The sequence below is a fragment of the Lachnellula hyalina genome, assembly GCF_007821495.1.
Source record: "Lachnellula hyalina strain CBS 185.66 chromosome Unknown contig00010, whole genome shotgun sequence".
In the NCBI taxonomy this organism is placed as follows: Eukaryota; Fungi; Ascomycota; class Leotiomycetes; order Helotiales; family Lachnaceae; genus Lachnellula; species Lachnellula hyalina.
Window position 1 is genome coordinate 345350 of NW_022157124.1, and position 19657 is coordinate 365006.

A 19657-nucleotide genomic window follows, 5' to 3' on the forward strand; every position below is an offset into this window, starting at 1 on the left:
CAACCCTAACAGCGGAAATATTCAGCAGAGGAACTCTCCTCGTGTCACTAATCCGAAGCCAAATACTCCCACTATGCCAGGAAGCTGGGTTAACGATAAAAATCCACAAAACCAAAACTCAAACGGCAATTCTGGTAATAATGGAGGAGGAATTCAGCCATCGCCTAACCCGGGCTGGAATCAAATTTCATCGCCGAATAATCAGGCCTCCGGCAATGGATGGGATGCAAACCAATCTGCACAACCCCAAATCTCAACTGTCTACGACGGTAATGGATGGGGTGAAGTGAATCCTTCGCAGAACCAAGACTCAAACCCAGGTGGAAATTCCGGAAACAGCTGGGGTCAAGCGCAGTCTTCTGGCTCGCAAGGCGGGGGAAACAACAACGCGTCACCCCAAATTGCCCCGCCAGCTTGGGACTCAGGTGGAGGCAGCAATAAAGCCTCGCCGGCTGTTCAAGCTGATCAAACGTGGGATACGGTGGGTGGTCAGTCAAGTGGTGGTGGAGCAAATGGAGCGAATGGAGGGGATTGGTGCAACCAGTCTACTCAAGCGACAAATGGAGGGGGCGATTGGGGACAACAATCTACTGGCGGAGGAGAAAACCCAGGAGGATGGGGCGACACAAATGGAGATGCTCAAGCAGCAACTGGAGGGGGTGATTGGGGACAGCAGTCTACCGGTGGAGGAGAAAACTCAGGAGGATGGGGCGATACAAATGGAGGTGCTCAAGGCAGCAACTCGGGGGTTGCGAGCAATGCAAATAGTGGTGGTCAAAACTCCGACCCATGGGGCTCGGGAAATGGAACTGGCAATGGACAGAACTCCAATTCGGGGAGTGGAATCAATGCAAATGGTAATGACCAGAATACCAACTCCTGGGATACAGGAAATTCAGGAAACGCCGCGCCGTCGTCCAGTCCTAACAACGTTTGGGGACAGCCTACAAATAATGCGTCCTGGGCAAACCAGTCAGTGGCTCAAAGCACTCAGAACAATGGAAGTGGTGGTTCGGGGGGTGGAGGAAATGGAAATAATAGCCCTGGAAACACGAATGCCGGTGGTGGGAACTTTGGCGGAGTTGAGACCAAAGCCCCTAAAGATGGTTGGTAAAGCTTTGGCAGAAATCAGATCCCCGGGATACTACTCCAGCTCTCTCGCGTTGATCTTGGCGGGTTGCATGGCATTCCTTTATAGGCTATGGAGGGAACGTGGTCTTGCTGTTCGGTTTCTGGCACATCTTGCAGCGCTTCACACGAAAATTGCTATATCATATTTGGAGACGATGGGGAGATGGCGGTAAGAGAGCATTGAATTTTAGCTTTTAGGGGGTAGCTCTGTCTGGATTTGAGGTTTCTCTCTTAGGAGAGAAGTCTCTTGCTCAGCTCTGCTTACCGTAGACTTATCAACAATAAACCTGCATTATTTAGCGTGTGTTACCTAGGGTATATGAAGTCTAAAGGTGACTGGTCGCAACATGCGGCCTCTCCTTATTTGTATCGTCAACGAAACCCTATTGATATTGCATGGGTGAGAAATTGACAAGTGGATTGTAATTGTTTCTTCTGGTGTTGGAGTTCAGGGTTAGCAGACACGCCCGGAAATAATTTTCCTAGGGAGAGGAGGATGCTTGAGGGTATTAGCCAAAGGCGTTGGACATATCATTATGACAAAAAGATCACGTTCTGGTAGCAACAAATGCTTTGATAATATTGCATTTTATGTTGAGGGACTTTAATACCTATTCCTTTCGAATGTGCAATAGAAAGCCTTTCTCACATTGATAATATTGCTCCCGTGCACCCGAAGTTTTTCTTTCCATGTAAAGCAACCCCAAGCCCGGAACGCCAGACCATACGCCTATATATACCCTAGCTCATGAGATCCCATTCTCGCCTTTACTGCCATCATCCTTCATCTCCTCATCGGAACCAGCCAGAACCCTCGTCTTAGGCACATACCCATCCTCATTTGGACCCCCGCCAGGCGTAACAGCCACAACCTCTCCCTTCTCATCGATAAACTCAAAATTATACCGCGAGAGCAAATGCGGGATCGCTGAGAGTTGGGGACCGTATCTTGCCGTGTTGTCGTAGAGCTCGAAGAGAGGGACAGCGAGTAACTTCATGTTCTTGGGAACACTCAGGACCTCTATACCACCAAAATGAGCATTGTTCCTAGATTCAAGTGTATTTTGATGGGATGCAAGGGGACTTACTCTGCCTAGGAAGCTGGATAAAGTACAACTTCTTGCACTCTTTGGGCCTCGTAACATGCGCCGGGATAAACGGGTACATGAAGGTCTCGAAATTCGGCCTCCACCACTGCGCCAGCGTATCGCCAATCTCCCACTCCTCATTAACGCCCTCACCACTAAACTGCGTGCCCACCGGCGCCAAGCGCTCATTCAAGCGTTCCTTGAACCCCGAGACCTCCTCGTCTTCGGGCTTGAGGTAGTCCCCGGGGAGCTTGAAGAAGGCGTTGGCGATCTGCAGCATCAGGATGTGCGGGTGGTTGTGTTCGTGGCAGACGAGGATGCCTTCGCAGGTGCGGCGCATGCCATGTTGGCTGTAGTGTTCTTCGAGGCGCTTGAGGCGCGCGAGGACTGAGGGGTCTTCTTCTGGTTGCATTTCCTTGGTGCCAAAGGTGTAGTTGGAGAGGGGGTAGAGGCGGATTGTCTTGGGTTGGTTGCCGTTGAAGGAGTTGGGGAGGAAGGGAGGGTAGGAGGTTTGCAGCGCGGTCGTCGTTATGGTCGACATGGCGGGCAATTGGAGGGGGGGTTTTGTGGAGGTATGGAGGGGATGAGGCTGAAGATGTCGCGAAGAGCTTCGATTTACTGGCGGTGAAAGTATTAGGCGCGATGGCCAGCGATGTCACGCGATTCAGGGGTATTTTTTTTTTTAAATTTCAGGACAATAGTTAAAAAACTATGAAGTTTCAATTGAATAATTGCAGGCCTTCGCCTGACAATTACTATGTATCAGTCTTTAAATTGTACTTGCTAAAATGCAGAAATGCAGATGAAGCTACCGACTCCCGGCTATTACATCTTCCGATAGACATTCATCTTTAAATCTATTACAAATGGGCCATATTAAGGAAAACGTAAGTATAGCTTGACAAACGAAAGAAGTCAGCTCGATTATTGCCTCTTCACAAAGTTTGGGTGATTGCAAAATAGGAAATCAAATCGAAGTAGTTGGTACAAGAGCCACCAGAGCTTCGAATATCTCGAAACTACGGGATATGATCACGTTGCACTTTTAGGCATTGAATTTTGCTGGTAACTTCTTCAATTTCATATATACAGTACCGTGCCTCCGACTTGATGAATACATCCTTATCGTTGCCCAAGCGCTTCATCGGTGATTCGTTGGGATTCAGGCACCTCAGCTGGATTGCCTTGAGCCTCTAATGGGTATGTGGTATCAGGGAGAGACTCAAGATGCGCTCTATGATGCTCGTTGGCCTATAGCTAAATCAGCATTTCTCTTCATGGGTAAACGAAGAAAAGAGGGGGGGGGGGAATGTAAAAGACCCCGCCCCAGCCCATCAACGTAAAAATCACTTACAAAGGGCAATCCGCAATAAGTACACGGGCAAATTTGGGGCTTGTCGGTATTGATGAAAATCCTTGGGTGGCCCAATGGTCCACCACCTCCATCGCATACCGCAACTCTCTCGTGTGTCCACCTAACCGGTTGCTGGTGGATCAAGTCAATGGCAGCGTAAGGAGCTGGCTAATCAAAAGGTCAGCATGTCTCGTAATTCTAGCTATTCGAAAACAAGGGTGTTATACCTGAGCCTCCATGATAGTCTGCTCGAATCTTGGTCCCGTCATAGCCTTTCCTCTTGGGTTTTGATTCTTCGACCAAACTGTCGCCCTGTTCGGCGCCTGCGTGATTCTTCGGTGCTCTGCATCCTCCACACTCTCTTGCAAAGCTTCACTCTTGTGCGGCGACTCGATTGGAAGCTCATTGGTCTTGGAAACATTGGGAACCTCTTTCGGCTTGTTCGTGTCGTGGACCTCCTGCTTATCTTTCGCGGAAAAGGCGTAGCTTCGTCGTGCAGAAACCTGAACCCTCCTGGAGAGTTGCCATACGGCTCTTGATCGTATGGTTGGCAACATTGTGTTGGGGTTATTTTCAATTGCTTGCTTGAGGTCAAGCAGGGGCTGTCGTTGTTGCGCTTTCCACTAAATACTGATGACTAAGCAATTTGCGGTTTCCGCAGTTTTATAAATATGGTTTTACGGCTAAACATTTTATCCCGCCATCAACTTTGCGCACCCACCATAAAACAGCCAGAGCTCTTTGCTCTTGGAACGGCCAACTAACCCGTCAGATACCGAGTATATTTCTACAGTATTTCAGACTCAAAGGATATCAATATGTCGGCCACAAGCACTCCTGGCAGTGCGTCCGCGCCCAAATCCATGTCGTCAAGGCTTCTCACCATGAAATTTATGCAAAGAGCAGCAGCTTCTCCACCCTCCTCACCTTCCACTCCAGACGAACCTCCCACGAAGCGCCGGAAAAAAGGAACCGACTCATCACCTTCGAAGTTCGACGTAGACGCTCTGGCGGATCAACGAGCCATACAAAAAGCATTAGCAGACGAGGAAGTAAAACGGCAAGCAGCACTCGACCGGCAGGCTGTGGAAGCTGGGGATACACGATGGGTATTGAGCTTTGAGGATCAAAAGCAGAGGGCTGCGTCTCCAGCGTTGGCCTTATGGGTGGTGCCAACGGGTTACGCAAATCTAGACAGCTTACCATCACTGCAAGTTCGATCTATGGAGGAGGAGCACGAGGATAAACCTATTGTTGTAGGACGACGGAGCTATGGGAAATTTAATAAGGTTTTGGAGGTGAGATCCCTTCATGTAACGGAAATCTAACTTCGGACAATACTGAGTTCTGTAGAAGCAGCAGGATCCAGAAGCAGAGGATTCTTCGGAGTCTGATTCTGGTGAGGAGGAGGACGAGTCCAACAGTGGCGGCGAATCCGATGATGACGATCCTTCGAAGGGCTATTATAATGACTCCCGGGAGACTGAGGCTATAGACCGACTTAAAAAGCAACGGAAAGCGCAGAAACACAAAGAGAAAGCCGCTTTGCTGAAGCAAGGGAAGGATAGGAAGAAGAAAGAGGTCAATTTGAATGGATTGACTTCTCTATCTGGAAAGGCCACCCCACAAAAGGGACCTTGCCACCAGTGCGGAGGACCACACTTCAAACGAGAATGTCCCGAACTATCTAGTGGAGACGGATCACGTTTTAAAGGCAAGAGAGGTTTTCAAGGAGGAGACGAAGGACCACCTCGGAAAACTATGAGGGCGCGGTGATAAAGATACGGAACTCTTGACAACAGTTTGAAGGATCGATACGCTCATGGCCTGGTCTATGCAACAGTGCAATTCCTTCGGAGCCATTCGAAAGTCTGAGGAGCGGAGAAGACACCATTGACAAGTTTGGAGTCGTAAAAGTGGAAGTTTGATACCCCAAATTGAAAGCAGACCCTAGGGAGTCACCCAGTCCTATGCTTAGTGGACCTGGTAGTAATTATACATGTTTTATGAGATGTCAAGGTTGCCTATAAATATTTTTGCCTCGTAACTTGCGAAGGCTGAATAAAGAGCTGTTCTCCCTCGGCACTTAGAAATGCAACCTTTATTTTCCTGTTTTGAGGCAAGCGAATGAATCCTCACATTCCTGGGGCAAAGCCAAACACTGACATCGAGAAAACCAAATACGCATATCATCGGAGGATCCTCCGGGGAAAAAACCCTCCGGAGTGGATATACTTTTTGATCGGGTTTTGGTTGGACGCCTCCAAACACTATTGTCGCGCAGTCCGGAGCATAAATTATCTGTGTCTTTGGGTATAGTTCCAGCCCAAATGTCTCCATCTAGATTATATTGAAACCCAAAAGTTCCACATTTTGGTGTCATGGGAGAGCCACCATATATCTTTAGTTTTCGACCATTGCATTTGACCTCCACAGAGCTGTTGTGGAGGTATGTGATACTACCCCACTACAGATCAGTACGAGACTTCCTCGGCTTGGCTGTTTCGCGATCTCGATACGCTTTTACGAATTTCTCGTCTGGGATGAGATCGTGGGTTTCGGCAATGATGATGTTGTATCTGTGGGATTGGGCGTTCAGCCAATCAAGTTGGGCTTGGATCTCATCAAAGAACCCATATTGCGAGAGATCGCCAGCATGTAGAAGGATGTCTCCATCTGGTACCGTAGGTTTCGTAATGTGCGTATCTGAGAAGCAAATAACAGAGATCGTGTCACTAATGGGCGATGTTGGACTGGGAAGGGTAGCCCATGAGCGTAACTTCCTTGCGATCGATTGTAGTAGGCTCTGTTTTTGATGAGTCGGAGATCATATGAATTGTCTACTAATGGCTCTAGGACTGGCTGGTGCCTTGGATGTAATAGCCATAGAGACCGGCAGAGAGAGGCGTGTATGATGTTGGGGTTGGGCTGAGTTGAACAGCTGAGATGGAGTTAGATGTTGTACCAGGCCTGTGCATACCCCGCAGCTTTTTTCATAGGTACCTAGTACCTACAATACAGGCTTCTTGTGCACTAGAGATAAACCCCTTAAAGCCTAGAAACTCAAATTCCAGGCTTTGTCCACTAAATACTTGCATTCCAAAGTCAAATACTCAAGTACGGAGGTATTGTAAAACCATATACCAGGTGCTGATATGTTTTGTAGCTAAAGTCATCGCCCTTTGAAACTACTTTCTCATCAAGATGTATAGTTACGACATATCTTTCATGACCATATTACCGCCACGGAACTGCTAGGACGGTAAGGCAGCTTGGAAGACCACATCGTTTTGTTGTTTTGCCAGCTCGATCAAATTGGGAACATTCTGGGCGGTGCTGCTAATAGTACCAGTCTCGTTTTTGAGCCAATTTTCGCCAAGAGATGCCGGGCTTCTTTGCTCTGCGTACTTGATTGCAGAGCGGAATATAGACAGCTCGGAGCCGGAAAATGCGGGATTGAAAAGATCTACATTATGTGTAGATTGGCGAGTGCGAAGGAGAATCGTGTTGACAGCCCCACCAACAGCAATGAGTACCAGATTCTTCCCACATGAATGAAGGTAATGTGCCACATAACCAAGAGTTTCAGTGATGTTCTTTCGACCAAGGTCGTGTGCTTCCGCAACAATTGGAACTCCTCGAGCGTCTCTTCTTGGTCTCGGGACCATCCCAGGTGGATCAACAGGGCCGCTGATTTCGACACGGCAAGCAGGTTGTACTGCTTGTTCTGACTTGGAGTCTCCGCAACCCATGGCAGATGATTTTTAGGTTCGAAATTGGAGAGAGAGCCGTTGGATACAGGATCGATGCTATGAAATCTCTAAGTAAGAGCAAGTAGTGTAACATTCTGTAGATCGACAACTGCAAGGCAACTCACTTTCATAGCAGGGACAACTAGCACCAACACCAACAAATTGAAGGCTGAGACTGTCAACATAATATCGAAACGCTAGATATTATAAAAATTAGAGAAGCCCACAATGGCTGAGCCAGTTTCATACTACGAAATGGTGCTGGGCTTTCCCTACAAAACGTGACTCGAGATAACCGCTGAGACGCCTTCTGTCGAAATTTGATAGGCCTTCAACTGCGCGTCTCTGGCCGTTCCACGCTGACCCAAGCGGCACCTACGATTCTGAATGTGCCCTTTAAGAGACATTTCGTTTCAGCCTTATGAACGAATGCAGATTGTCCTTTAGCCCTTCTCCCATCCGATTTGACTAAGAGCTTTAGACGCATCGCTCCAGACGGTGGGTTCCAACATTCGGGGCATAGAAAAGCAGATAGTAGACTTTAAAGCTAAGGCAAGAGTAGCATTGACGAGTAGAGGAATACTTCCCCGAAAAGTCAATACTGAACTGAAATCATCACCGCATCTTCCCTTCCGCCCCCAACTAAGAAAAGAAGCCCCCTTCCATACGGTAAACCGCCACCTCGCCTTGACCTCCCCATTCGAGCCCTCCCTAACCGCTTCACCACAAATGCGTAAAAACCACCTCGGAATCCCGTCCGAAAGAAGAATAACCACATCCCAAAACAGCACTACCCCCTCGCTCCAACCCCAGCCATCTTCACACAGCTGACCTACATGCGTCTACATCCAATTTTTAACTGCACCACCACCGTAAAAGACGTAGAATGTAGTGTAACCACCACCAAACGCAATTCGGCTGCACGCATGAGAACCGCTGTCACGATGCCTGCGCTTGCAGGTAGTTTTAGCGCCCGGGAACTTCACAGGAGGGATATCTCATAGAAGCAATTTGACTGGTGCATGGAGGGAAAAAAGCTTACACGACCCCGCTCGTTCGACGATCCATGAAAAAGAGTTTGTGTCACATGAAAGCCCCAAAAAGGGAAAGAATGCGAGGAAAGTAAGTGATGTATGCTGTATGAAGGCATGTGGATGGACTAAGTTCCTCTTCTGGGATATCTATACAGCCGCATCACCACAACCCTTGCACGCCGGTGCGATGCAGACGTAAAATGCTAGAATGCAAACTACAGCTTCGAGTCCAGCTCCTCGAACTCGCTGATATGTTTTACTGGCTGCGGCCCCGTGCTGACTTGCAGCTTTGACTTGAACTCCCGTACGTCGGTGATGATGTATGGTGTTGTACCATTGCCCTCCGCTTTGACGGGTATAACCTCACCATCCTCGGAGTCCTTCTTGTCTTTGTTTAGTCCTAGGGCCTTAATGCCTTTCTCTACGGCGGCAGTGACGACTGAAGTGTCGCCATTCGCGGTTCCCTGGGCATTGAGGTGAATAGCCAACTTTGAGCGAGCTGGCGACGTGGGATGGATATATTGATTGTAGTATTCAATCATGTTGGCCTTGGTGAGTAACTTGATGTTGGCAGCATCTTCACGAACTATCACGGTTGTATTAGTAAAAGCCAGCCCAGCGAGGGAAATTACTTACCGAGCTCAAAATCAAGATATTCGCTGTCAATATATCCCCAAAGACGACTCGATTCTTGATCCAAGTTCTTTAGCTTTTCTAATCGCTTCATGATCAAACTTCGCTTATGACCTTCGAAATCCGAGTCTGACATCTCAGCAAGAGTGTTTGCAAATCCGGAAAGGAACGAATCGATCCTTGACTCAAGATAGTCGGGGGTCTTCTCGCTCTGGATAATGAACCTATAACCAATCGTGGTCGCCGTAGTCCGTGCTCCGCTGAAAACAACGTATCCAAGCTGCTCTTTTGTCCGTAGCTGATCAAAGGCTGGCTCGTGGGTCATTTGATCGAGAAGGAGGGTCTTAGCTCGCAATGGACGTTGCGACTTGTCTCCCACAAACAGCAGATATTCAATGCAATGGTTGACATTCGCCGGATCTTTGAGAGTCTTGTGGTAGACGAAGTTGCCACCTGGAGGGAATACTAAAGACCGAGTAATAGGCCATTGAGTCTGGGGTAGAATTCTTGGCTTCAAAATACTTTCAATATGGTCTGTCAACTTGAGTGCGTCTTCCTTGTATAAATTGCCGTGGACAAATGTCTCAATGTGCATTTGGCGGAGTAAGTGTGGGAAGAATTGTTGGATGTCAGCGGCCGTGAGATGTGACAACTCGGCAAGTATTTGCTCGTTGATATATCCCTTTTCACTATTGAGCCATCTAGTAAAATCTCCGACTTGGTTGAATGGTTGTTGAAAATCCCAATTCTTTAGTCCCCTCAATAAGCGCTCCTTGATGATCTCGAAACGTTCGGGTTTAATTTCCAGATCTCTCATGGTAACTAGTACTTTCTCCAAAAGCACAGGCAGCTTGTCATTGTAGCCTGAGACTGCAATTTCGATGCCCATTGAGTGGCTCGAAATAGAATAGTCTAATCCAGCAAGCTCAGCATCGTAAGAGTACTCTTCTAAAGCGTCGCGGACAACGTCTGTAAATAACCGCGCCTTGAGGGAATTTTCTGCCGTAGCATTGGGTAGAGTGTTTCGGCAATTGACGAAAAGGTTGGCTTTAGGAACCCAAAAGGTGTCATCTAATTGCAGAAAACCGTCAGTGATTTTATTAGCAGACAGAGGCGAGCAAACTAACCTTTCTTATACCAGGTCCTGACCAATTCGTCATTTCTGATCAGCTTCGGCGAAATTGCTGGCTCTAAACCTTCCTTCTTCTCAACCTCGAGTTTCGTAGGGATGAACTGATTTACATGCGGTAAATGTAATTCCGTCAGTCGATTCTTGGTGGAGCTAGTCGCGGCGCGCTTGATCTCCGCAATGAAGTCCGCTGGGAGTTTCTCATATGTGTACTCCGTGCCATACCACTTCTCTTTCGACTCCCATGCACCGGGGAACTTTTGAGACACGACTGTCATGCGAAGGTTGTCTGGCCTTAAGCATCCAAGCCCCTCTTTGATCTTTACGGGATCGAATGTTCGGAGTCTGGTCACAGGGTTCAGCTACGTTAGCGTGACTCAGATATTTATAATGGGGTCAAACATCCACACCACTGACCTGCTATGTCCACTCAAAAGCCACTGACGTGGTAGAGGTGTTTGCATGACTGCGCTGATCTTGCTCGTGAATCGACTTGCTGGAGTCTTCTGCTTAAACTTGAAATCTACATCCGCTAATCCTTTTTGCTCTTGGAAGATCCATTCTTGAGGTGGAGTCTCCTTGAGCAGAGAAATGTATTGGAAGAAAACCTTGACGATTTCCTGGTAATTCTTTAGGCCATCCTCAGTTAGACGAATCTGACAGTTGAAAATGCCAGGGGTACCGGGGCACACGGGATATGCACCTGTCAAAGGGACATTAGCTGGTATTCCCCACCATTCTTACTAGACACTGCTAAACTTTAAAGGTAACTCCTGAAACAGAGTTCAATAGTGTGAGCACTAGCTTCTGCATCCCTATCTTGGGAGATAAGCTGTCAAAGATTATATGGAACCTCGGTGGCTGCCATATAACCAGAGAGTGGGTGGGATGTCGATGCAGGGTATATAACACATGAGATAATATAAAGCAAACGTGGTCTGACACAAGATGAAATTTCGGCGTAGGAGCTGCAAATTTCGCACCAGAAAAGGAGGAAACACAGTAGACATACCTGCACTCAACCCATTAGCCCACCCCTTTGCCTTGATATAAGACATGATGCTCCCTGGTCCTTCGTGGCCAATTAAATGGCTGATATAGCGGCTTGGTTGCGATTCGAAGAGCAGCTCCTCGTCTATAAAAGGAAATGAAAGGTCCAGTTCTCTAGAATCCATGACCGGCTTCGCAAAGCATTGAGTCGAGAGGTCATTTGCTCCAAATGGTACCTCCGTCTCCCAACGATTTTGTGGTAGGCTCTTGTTCCGCACTCCAGCAAAAAGATCCGCTGCCCATTCTTCCAATGTGTCTAATGGCTCCCTACCCAAAACCACTAGTTTCATCCTGTTCGCGGAATAGTGCTTTGCATGGAAATCCATGAATTTTTGTCGCACGTCAACTCCTCGTTCTTCAGGGTGTGTCTTCAGGACCTCAAAATTTCCAGTAGAAAAATGACAGTATGGATGTTTGGGGTTTGATAATGACTTCTCCAGTTGGTGTAGTCGCCATTGATCGCTCTGCAGGTTCTTCTTATTCTCGGAATCGACAGCGCGTAGCTCTCGGTCCAGGGTAGAGGAAAGGAAAAGAGGTTCAATGAAGAATTGAGCGAACCGGTCCAGAGCTCCAAAAAGAGGTGATGCTTCGTTTGGGCCTGCATCTTCTGATGCTTTTGCTCCAACCTCAAAGTAATAGTTGGTAGATGTCGCGCCAGTGTATGCATTGGAGCTTCCAGAATGTGCGGAAAGGTATTGTGAATACGCGTTTTCTATGGGATACTGACCGGGGAATTAGTCTTGCAAAAAACGGGTTTGGGAAAGCATCATACCTTCTTTGTTCCCATGAATAAAAGGTGCTCGACCTGCAAGTTCTCGGAGTCAGCATTGCTTGATCAGGATGTATTCTAAGGCCCTGGACTGATCAGTGCCTCAAATCGAAGACATTAAAGAGAGTCTACTGAGCATCCCAGATACGACCAGAAGAAACGCAAGGTTCGGAGGATTTACATACCGCATGAGCCATTCCCGGCATATCAGCCTCGTCACTGAAATTTCCCACGTTGACATCCATGGCCGCGCTGGCCTTGTCGGTTTCAGCATCATGCACCAGAAGCACCTCAAGCTGATTCGGCAATAATATCACTCTATAGCTTCTATCATCCAAGCTTGGAGCCTCCAATTTCTCTGTCAACCTCTCGACTGGTCTATGCCTGTGTTCTCTCAAAGGGCTATTCAGGGTCGCCGGCGTCTGGGGTTGAGATAGAGATGACATGGTGGTATGTATAGAGCTGGAGGAGAAGCTGCGTATACAGGGGGAGGAAGGATTGAAAAGTCGAGGACGACTTTTATTTGAAACCGAATATGGAGTGGGAGGCGAATAATGGAGAAGGCTTGTGAGGGATCTTGAGCTTCTCGAAGTGCAAGGAACCCCGCCTAGCTTAGAAGCTTGGATCAAGGGTCGGGTCTGTGCGGTGAACAAGCTGCAGATGGATGCAGACTGGGATGGGGAAGTGTGTCGATATGTGTATGCGTATGTGTATGTGTGAAGGCGCCACGAAGAGGGGAGCGTCGTGCGCCTTATGCTTTCTGAGAAGAGAACAGGGCGGATGCGTATGTGCAAGAAGGCGGTGGACAGAAGCTGGATGCTGTAGACGATGTGCTGATCCTGGCGGGGCAATCTGGTGTTTGCACTAGAGGCAGTGTTGGTGGATGTGAATTGGTGCAATTGCTGGTGAAGTAGCCCGGGTAGCAACGCTCTAGGGATGTTCATCAGCTGCGGTCAGAGGAACCCAAGGAAGGAAGGGCCGAGGCTGGCTGGCTGGCGAAGTTGGAGAAGTACGGGGGGAAGTTCGAGGTCATAAGCCCTTTTGAGTTCCCAATGATCAATAAATAGCTGTTCTTCTCTTGCTGCTTCCTTGTACTCGACTCCGGTGTATGCACTACAGTATATGTAACCGCGTACGGAGGCCCTCGTACCGTGGCGCGGGAATTTCTCTGGATAGGTAGGTAGGTAGGTAGGTACCTAGTTTCTGGGAAGCTGAGTGTTGATGGTTGCGAATAGCGGGAACGGTTCACATGAAGCATACCTTCACCGATGACACTAAACTATTGGTACGAGTACGGTGCAAGCGAATTCAATACTTCGCAGATCGAAGGATGCATTGAGCAACTCACCATTCAGCAACGGCGAGATGCGGAGAACACTAAAGCCAAAGCAGTGACGGCGCTGAACGGGGAATTGGGCGAGTAGCAATTCGTCGAGGAAGCAGCAGAAGACGCGCTGAGATGGCGGTCAAATATCCAGAACAGGAGGTCTTGAGCTTCTCCGTATACTGTACATGCATGGGCCCTTGCTGCATATCCAGATCCCTGGTGTAGAGCTATGCCCTGTCAATAGCAGAAAACCCCTGTCGGAATTACTATATATGAATAGAGTAAGATCTAGATATAGCTGCAAAAAGCCCCGAAAACACCCTACATAGGCGAGGAGCAGCTTCCGAAACAGACTCACTTCGCGCCCCTCCCTTCAACCGGGACCGCGGATTTGTTAGCCCTGTATACAAGTCGTACGAATGCATGAAAGTGCAAGCCACTGAAACCTCTCGACTGAAAGTCTCCGCGCTTGGGTTTGTCGCCAAAATGGATGCATAGGTAGGTAACATTGGGTCTCAAGGTTAATCAGATAAGTAGGATATCGCCGCCATGCGCTGTACGATTCATGAAGAAGTTGAGGGTGAGGCTGTTGCTGTTGCTGCACAAACTGATACGGTACTGTTCCTCGGTTTCTCGGGATCCAGGCCCAGCGTTTCTGGATACAGGATCCTAGAATAGGCACATAGGTATTGGTGATATACCTACATACTCACGTATTGAGTGCCGGTGCGCACCACGGTAGTTACATGTCATGTCATTTCGAGTCATGGCAATGAAATACCAGTACCTATTACCATTTCTTGTACGTAACCATGATTCCCTTCTATCATATCAATATTATTATGGTGCATTGGGACCTGGAGCATATATCCCAAATGCAGGAACGCACAAAGTGGACCTGGATGCGTAGGCGCACATCCGGCAAGTATAGTTTAGCTTTGAGTATACTGTACTTCTGAGATTCCAGCTACCGAGACTGTTTCAAAACTCGAATCCCCCGATTAGGGCACATATCTTCCCGGGAATGGTTGTAACCCTATTAGTCCTTCAGCCTCTTTATCCTACATTTAGCAAAGGCACTTGATAAAGTGTTCACTGTACAGTACATGGGTACGGAGTACGCTCGGTCCGATGTGCTATACGTGAATCTCAGATCTTATGGCACGAATCCCATTATGATATATCGCCTGCTTATTTCAAGATCTTTAACAACGGATATGGCCGCCCAAATTCCATTTAATTCATGTCACCCAGTCGCTGGAGGTTATAAGTGTTCTTATCATGTGTTTAAACCTTCTGTATTCGGCATTCACTACGGCCCTTGACCTACGATTCGGATTTAAACCGTCCGAGTAAGGCAGCCCGGAATTCATTTACTTTCCCAAAAGTGGGGTACGCTTCCAAGGAACTCTTTGTCGTTTTGAAATGCTGTGTTTCTTGACCTTGCAAGTCAACATTTGATTAGTGCTGACTGGAGGGTGGGTGGTCTTATACTTGACACTCCAAAGACCTTGTTGTATCATTGAACTCCAGTCATATCACCGAACCATATAGGGATTCGGGAGTATGGAACGGGTATGAAGATCCGGCATTTCTAAAATATAGAGAGTCTTATCAGAGACTATATTCGCCTGGGATTTACCCATATTTGGTTTGGGATCCTCCCTTCCCCATTCAATGCAACCCAACTCCGTCGCTATAAAAAGGAATTGGGGCCAGGAAGGTGGTTCAAGGCAGATTCAAAGCCTCTGTAGTATGGGCAACTTCTGGTAATAGATGTGCAAGCTGGTTGGGATCCCGCAATGCGATGGTAATATCATTAGGCAGCGTACCCGAGGAAAGAAGGCTCTAGAGTGGTTGTTAGCAAAGCTGCGGGGAAAACAGAGTTCCATATTTTCCCAAGATGAAATTGGGTTGAGCCTACCTTCCTAACAGTATCAAACTCCTCCTCCTTCTCGGTATAATCTCTTATGACCTTGCCGGTATTGAAGTCTACGTAGATCCTTGTATCTCGAATCCTGACGAGAACCTTGTCCAGTCTCATAAAAAGCCGACACAGAAGCAGCATTCTGTCAGGCATCACTCGTAATTTGCAAGAGAATAGGGATATGCCATTATCGTCCAGTTCGCTTTCATAGAGCAACACCTCTTCGAAGAATAGTATCGGGTCAGGTCGTTTTAAAAGTTCGAGTGGGATTAGCTCCTCGCTGTCTTCAAAAGGCTTGCCGTTCGTTATTGTGCCTTTGTAATTCGTTGAGTAGGACCAGTCGAAAGGCTTAACCACTTCCTTGATGCCTTCATGCGTTTTTTCTCTGCGTGGGATTAGCAGAGCTCTGGTTGAAAATATTGGGGTTATTTACCTGCTACTTGACCATTCCTTGGAATATGCAACCTTCAGCATGTTTTTGTCTGTCTTGTCGACTTGGTCTAGAGCATCGAAGGCATTGAACTCTAATCGCCATCTCGTAGCCACATGCTCAATTGATACCATGTTATTCCCGAAGATCATCTCCGGCACTGGGATGCCCAGCTTTTTGGACATGTCGTCAATTGGTCCCGACTTCGAGATAGGGAGCTTTCGTGCACTGATCTTGAAGCCCTTCTGCAGATGCGACACGGTGAACTTGTCCTCTTGCGAGGGCAAGGGGAAGGCATCATCGGTGGGGCCGTTGAATGCCATAGTGGTGGACATCCTCTTTGAGATATGCTCAAGTAATCGGAGATAGCAATAGGCTTGGAAGAGTCTTAATGGTGTGCTGCAAGTGATCGCAACGCCAGACAGGAAAGGTAAATCTGCTGAGCGGGCGGGGTGGGGCAAGGTTGTCTGAATTTGGCGGGGAAGGAAAGGGCGTTGTTGTCATACCAACGTCGGAATTACATTTCACCGAATGTTTCCAAACATCAGAACATCAAAATAAGCAAACTCGACAACTTCCACTCCAACGCAATACTAACCAGCAGGAATACCAGGACCCTCACTGTTCGTGAGACTCAATCAGATCACATACTAATTGCTGCTGTCGTTCTCACAATCAGAATGGCAACCCGGGCTCTGGAATCCCGCTTCGAGCACCTGTCAGTGAACGATGAAAACGATCCTGGCAATGGAAGCAAATACAAGTCAAAGGTATGCTGCAAATCCACGCCTTTAGCAGTTCATACTAACATATCCAAGATAATAACTTCCACAACATCTTCTACCACCCAAACATCCCAAAACGCCAATCGAAACAATCTTTTGAAGCTTGCGATACAAAATCAAAATACAACCAACACCATTGTCACGGTTCCGTCCCAAACTGCGCAATGGCGAGGATCGAGAATTCAAAATGGATCCGGCTCACCACCACGAAACTCCGGCTCCCAAGAACTCACTAGAGCTGAACGAAAGTCAAATCCACTGTATGAACAACCAGCTGTCCCAAAACAATTCCATCTCGGCATGTTCGAGATTGGTCGTCCGCTGGGAAAGGGAAAATTTGGTCGAGTTTATCTAGTAAGAGAACGAAGCTCTGGCTTTGTCTGCGCTCTGAAAGTACTCCACAAGAATGAGCTGAAGCATGGCGGTGCCGAAACCCAAGTTCGGAGAGAGATCGAAATTCAAAGCAACTTACGACACATAAACATCTTACAGTTATTCGGACACTTTCACGATAGCAAACGAATCTTCCTCATCATTGAATTTGCAGCCAAAGGAGAACTTTACAAACATCTTCGACGCGAAAATAAATTCCCAGAATGGAAAGCCGCTCAATACGTTGCCCAAATGGCAGCTGCGTTGAAATACTGCCACAAGAAGCACATAATGCATCGTGATATCAAGCCGGAGAATATCCTCCTCGGTAGTCATGGGGAAATTAAGCTTTCTGATTTTGGTTGGAGTGTGCACGCTCCCAGCAATCGACGAGAGACACTTTGTGGAACTTTGGACTATCTTCCTCCGGAGATGTTGAAGCCTGGGCGGGACAAGAACGTGTACTCGAACAAGGTTGATATATGGTCCCTTGGAGTCTTGATGTACGAGTTCCTCGTGGGAGAGGCACCATTTGAAGACACGCCTGTTATGACGCAAAGAAAAATCTCAAGGGGTGAGATGACGGTACCAGGTTTTGTGAGCCCAGAAGCTAAAGATCTGATTAAGAGAGTAAGTTTGCCTTCCGTGGTTGATAACATATGATCCTAATGCTTGCAGCTACTCGTCCTCGATCCAGAGAAACGAATAACTCTAGACCAGGTCCAAGAGCACCCATGGATCATCAAGCATTGCGTAAAGGGAGAAAGGGCGACCATGCGAGAATCCAAGTCTACGGGCAGCAAGTACTCGGGCTCTGGAGACGAATGAATGATGAATTTATGATGCTAGCAAAGGCGTTTTGGGTGTTATGGCATGGGAAGAAACAAGATGAAATAAACATGATGTTCGGAGTAGAGGCTTATCATTTTTCCTGTAACGCCTATGCTTCAATAGACGCGTAACAATACACCCAGCCGAGTCCATTTACTATCTATCCATACAACCGTTTTGCCCAAGATTTATGTGTCCCTCATCTATAAATTTCATCAAATGGTCTGGTATCCCCATAACAAGAGTCCCACACCTCATTCACCACCTTGGCCGCCTGCACATCATCCTTACAATTCGGCCTACTCATCAAAGATTGTACTGCTCTTCTCCTTACACAATTCTGATGTTGCTGCGTAAGTTTCCACTGGGACCTTGTAAAGAACTCCCTCGTGAATCTACACTCCCCACTCAAACTCGACGCTCGAATCTACACTCTCATTAGTCCCCATCGTATACGACAATTGGGCGTAGAGAGGCAAACATACCTCGCTGCAAGCCGCATGCTTCAGATCATCCCAATCAACCTTCCACCTCAAATGATCCCACGCATGCACCATCTCATGCGCCAGCGTATCCTCCAATTGCTTCTTATCCGTCATCTGATTCGCACAAATCAGAATCCCCGCGTCCGGATGAAACCCCCCCCCACATCTCCCCAATAATCTGACCCTTCTCGTTCCGCCGCGCAGGACACCTCCTACAGAGCACATTCTCGCTATTCAAATCCCCATTCAAAGCTTGGATCTGTTGCCGTAGGAAGATCACAGTTGGCGAGTAATTGAAACACCAGTCCCGCCAGTTTTCGCTGTTCTTGACGTCTCTAGCTTCCTGCTGTATGTAATAACTTTCGCGGAACTCTGGTTGGTCGCCCGGCGGCATTGTGCCTAGGAAGAGCTTGAACCAGTTGCCCCATTTCGCCGCGTCATAGTCTGCGGGGTTTGTACTAGGGGTTGGAGGAGGAGGAGGAAGTTCGGAGGCCATTCTCGAGGGTGTTGAGAGGTTTTAACGTAAATCGAGCTGGTGATTTCGTTGCACTGCTTCAGTCAAGGAGGGCGTGGTCTTGAACGTTTTGGGGCACTCGTGAGGGCGGTGAGGGAGTTTTTGACGAATTCTGCCCAAGCGATCTCGGCTCGGGCTTGGGCCATCGGATGGTATGTACACCAGCAGCATCGAGAATGATTCACAACGTCAAGGATTTTTGTACAGCAAAAGATTCAAAGGTTCTCGTCTTCATGTTCTTCTTTTATTCAACCTTCAAGTGATTCAAAATGAAGGGACCCAAACCTTTGACAATTGTCATAAAACTTGGCGAGTAAACTACCCTAGTAAAAACTTCCTCACTAACTGTGAAATTCAGGAACGAGCTCTATTGTACATGAGAAAACCCATGAACCGCTCTTGTCAATTCTGAGTCTTATTGTTGAGACGGCTGTGAGGCTTCACAATGATGGTCATAAAGTGATCATTGTGTCCTCTGGGGCCATTGGAGTTGGTCTTAGAAGAATGGACGTTGATAAGAGACCTAAACACCTTCCGAGGGTTCAAGTATGTCCTTTTTCAATCGCCTCAATGTTGAACTTTGGACTGATGTATGAGATAGGCATTGGCAGCAATCGGGCAATGTAGACTCATCAGTCTCTGGGATAGTTTATTTGGGCACCTTCGGCAGCCCATTGCTCAGATACTTCTCACTCGCAATGACATAGCGGACGCAAGTTTTCATCTCACATCTCCCAAAACTCAATCTCACATGATTATTCCAGAGAACCCAATACCTCAACGCCCAAAATACATTCGCCGAACTCCTTGAAATGGGTGTAATCCCAATAGTAAATGAAAATGATACCCTTGCCGTCACCGAAATCAAATTCGGCGACAACGACACCCTGTCTGCCATCACAGCCGCCATGGTACACGCCGATTACCTCTTTTTAATGACGGATGTCGATTGTCTCTATGATAAGAACCCCAGAACGAACCCAGACGCACAGGCCATAGAAGTAGTAGAAGACATCGCCGCGTTACAAGCTGATGGTACTTCCCCC

The 19657-nt window shown here is 47.7% G+C and overlaps 7 protein-coding genes across 7 annotated transcripts; 2 read left to right on the top strand and 5 right to left on the bottom strand.

Annotated features, from left to right (window-relative positions):
- Positions 1-1877: 1877 nt before the first annotated feature.
- Positions 1878-2760, bottom strand: CFIS2 (Pre-mRNA cleavage factor Im 25 kDa subunit; the record flags this gene model as incomplete). The annotated part of the gene is made up of 2 exons (XM_031146128.1): positions 1878-2152; positions 2220-2760. 2 exons carry the CDS (start codon positions 2758-2760, stop codon positions 1878-1880), a joined length of 816 nt encoding a protein of 271 aa, XP_031008898.1.
- Positions 2761-3341: 581 nt separating this feature from the next.
- lbsA (Lactobacillus shifted protein) lies at positions 3342-4130 on the bottom strand (the record flags this gene model as incomplete). The annotated part of the gene is made up of 3 exons (XM_031146129.1): positions 3342-3470; positions 3574-3741; positions 3801-4130. 3 exons carry the CDS (start codon positions 4128-4130, stop codon positions 3342-3344), a joined length of 627 nt encoding a protein of 208 aa, XP_031008899.1.
- Positions 4131-4391: 261 nt separating this feature from the next.
- Positions 4392-5349, top strand: LHYA1_G001144 (uncharacterized protein; the record flags this gene model as incomplete). Its single annotated transcript, XM_031146130.1, has 2 exons — positions 4392-4871; positions 4927-5349. The coding sequence occupies 2 exons, from the start codon at positions 4392-4394 to the stop codon at positions 5347-5349; spliced, it is 903 nt and encodes a 300-aa protein (XP_031008904.1).
- A 691-nt stretch (positions 5350-6040) lies between these two features.
- On the bottom strand, positions 6041-6671 carry rglC_3 (putative rhamnogalacturonate lyase C; the record flags this gene model as incomplete). The annotated part of the gene is made up of 3 exons (XM_031146131.1): positions 6041-6308; positions 6418-6425; positions 6588-6671. 3 exons carry the CDS (start codon positions 6669-6671, stop codon positions 6041-6043), a joined length of 360 nt encoding a protein of 119 aa, XP_031008905.1.
- Positions 6672-8574: 1903 nt separating this feature from the next.
- On the bottom strand, positions 8575-12386 carry mug138 (putative zinc protease; the record flags this gene model as incomplete). Its single annotated transcript, XM_031146132.1, has 7 exons — positions 8575-8945; positions 8996-10063; positions 10120-10466; positions 10539-10824; positions 11134-11893; positions 11944-11976; positions 12126-12386. The coding sequence occupies 7 exons, from the start codon at positions 12384-12386 to the stop codon at positions 8575-8577; spliced, it is 3126 nt and encodes a 1041-aa protein (XP_031008902.1).
- Positions 12387-14995: 2609 nt separating this feature from the next.
- tiprl (TIP41-like protein) lies at positions 14996-15947 on the bottom strand (the record flags this gene model as incomplete). The annotated part of the gene is made up of 3 exons (XM_031146133.1): positions 14996-15115; positions 15192-15579; positions 15628-15947. The coding sequence occupies 3 exons, from the start codon at positions 15945-15947 to the stop codon at positions 14996-14998; spliced, it is 828 nt and encodes a 275-aa protein (XP_031008903.1).
- Positions 15948-16304: 357 nt separating this feature from the next.
- ark1_0 (Serine/threonine-protein kinase) lies at positions 16305-17609 on the top strand (the record flags this gene model as incomplete). Its single annotated transcript, XM_031146134.1, has 3 exons — positions 16305-16394; positions 16443-17411; positions 17460-17609. The coding sequence occupies 3 exons, from the start codon at positions 16305-16307 to the stop codon at positions 17607-17609; spliced, it is 1209 nt and encodes a 402-aa protein (XP_031008897.1).
- Between the last annotated feature and the right edge of the window lie 2048 nt (positions 17610-19657).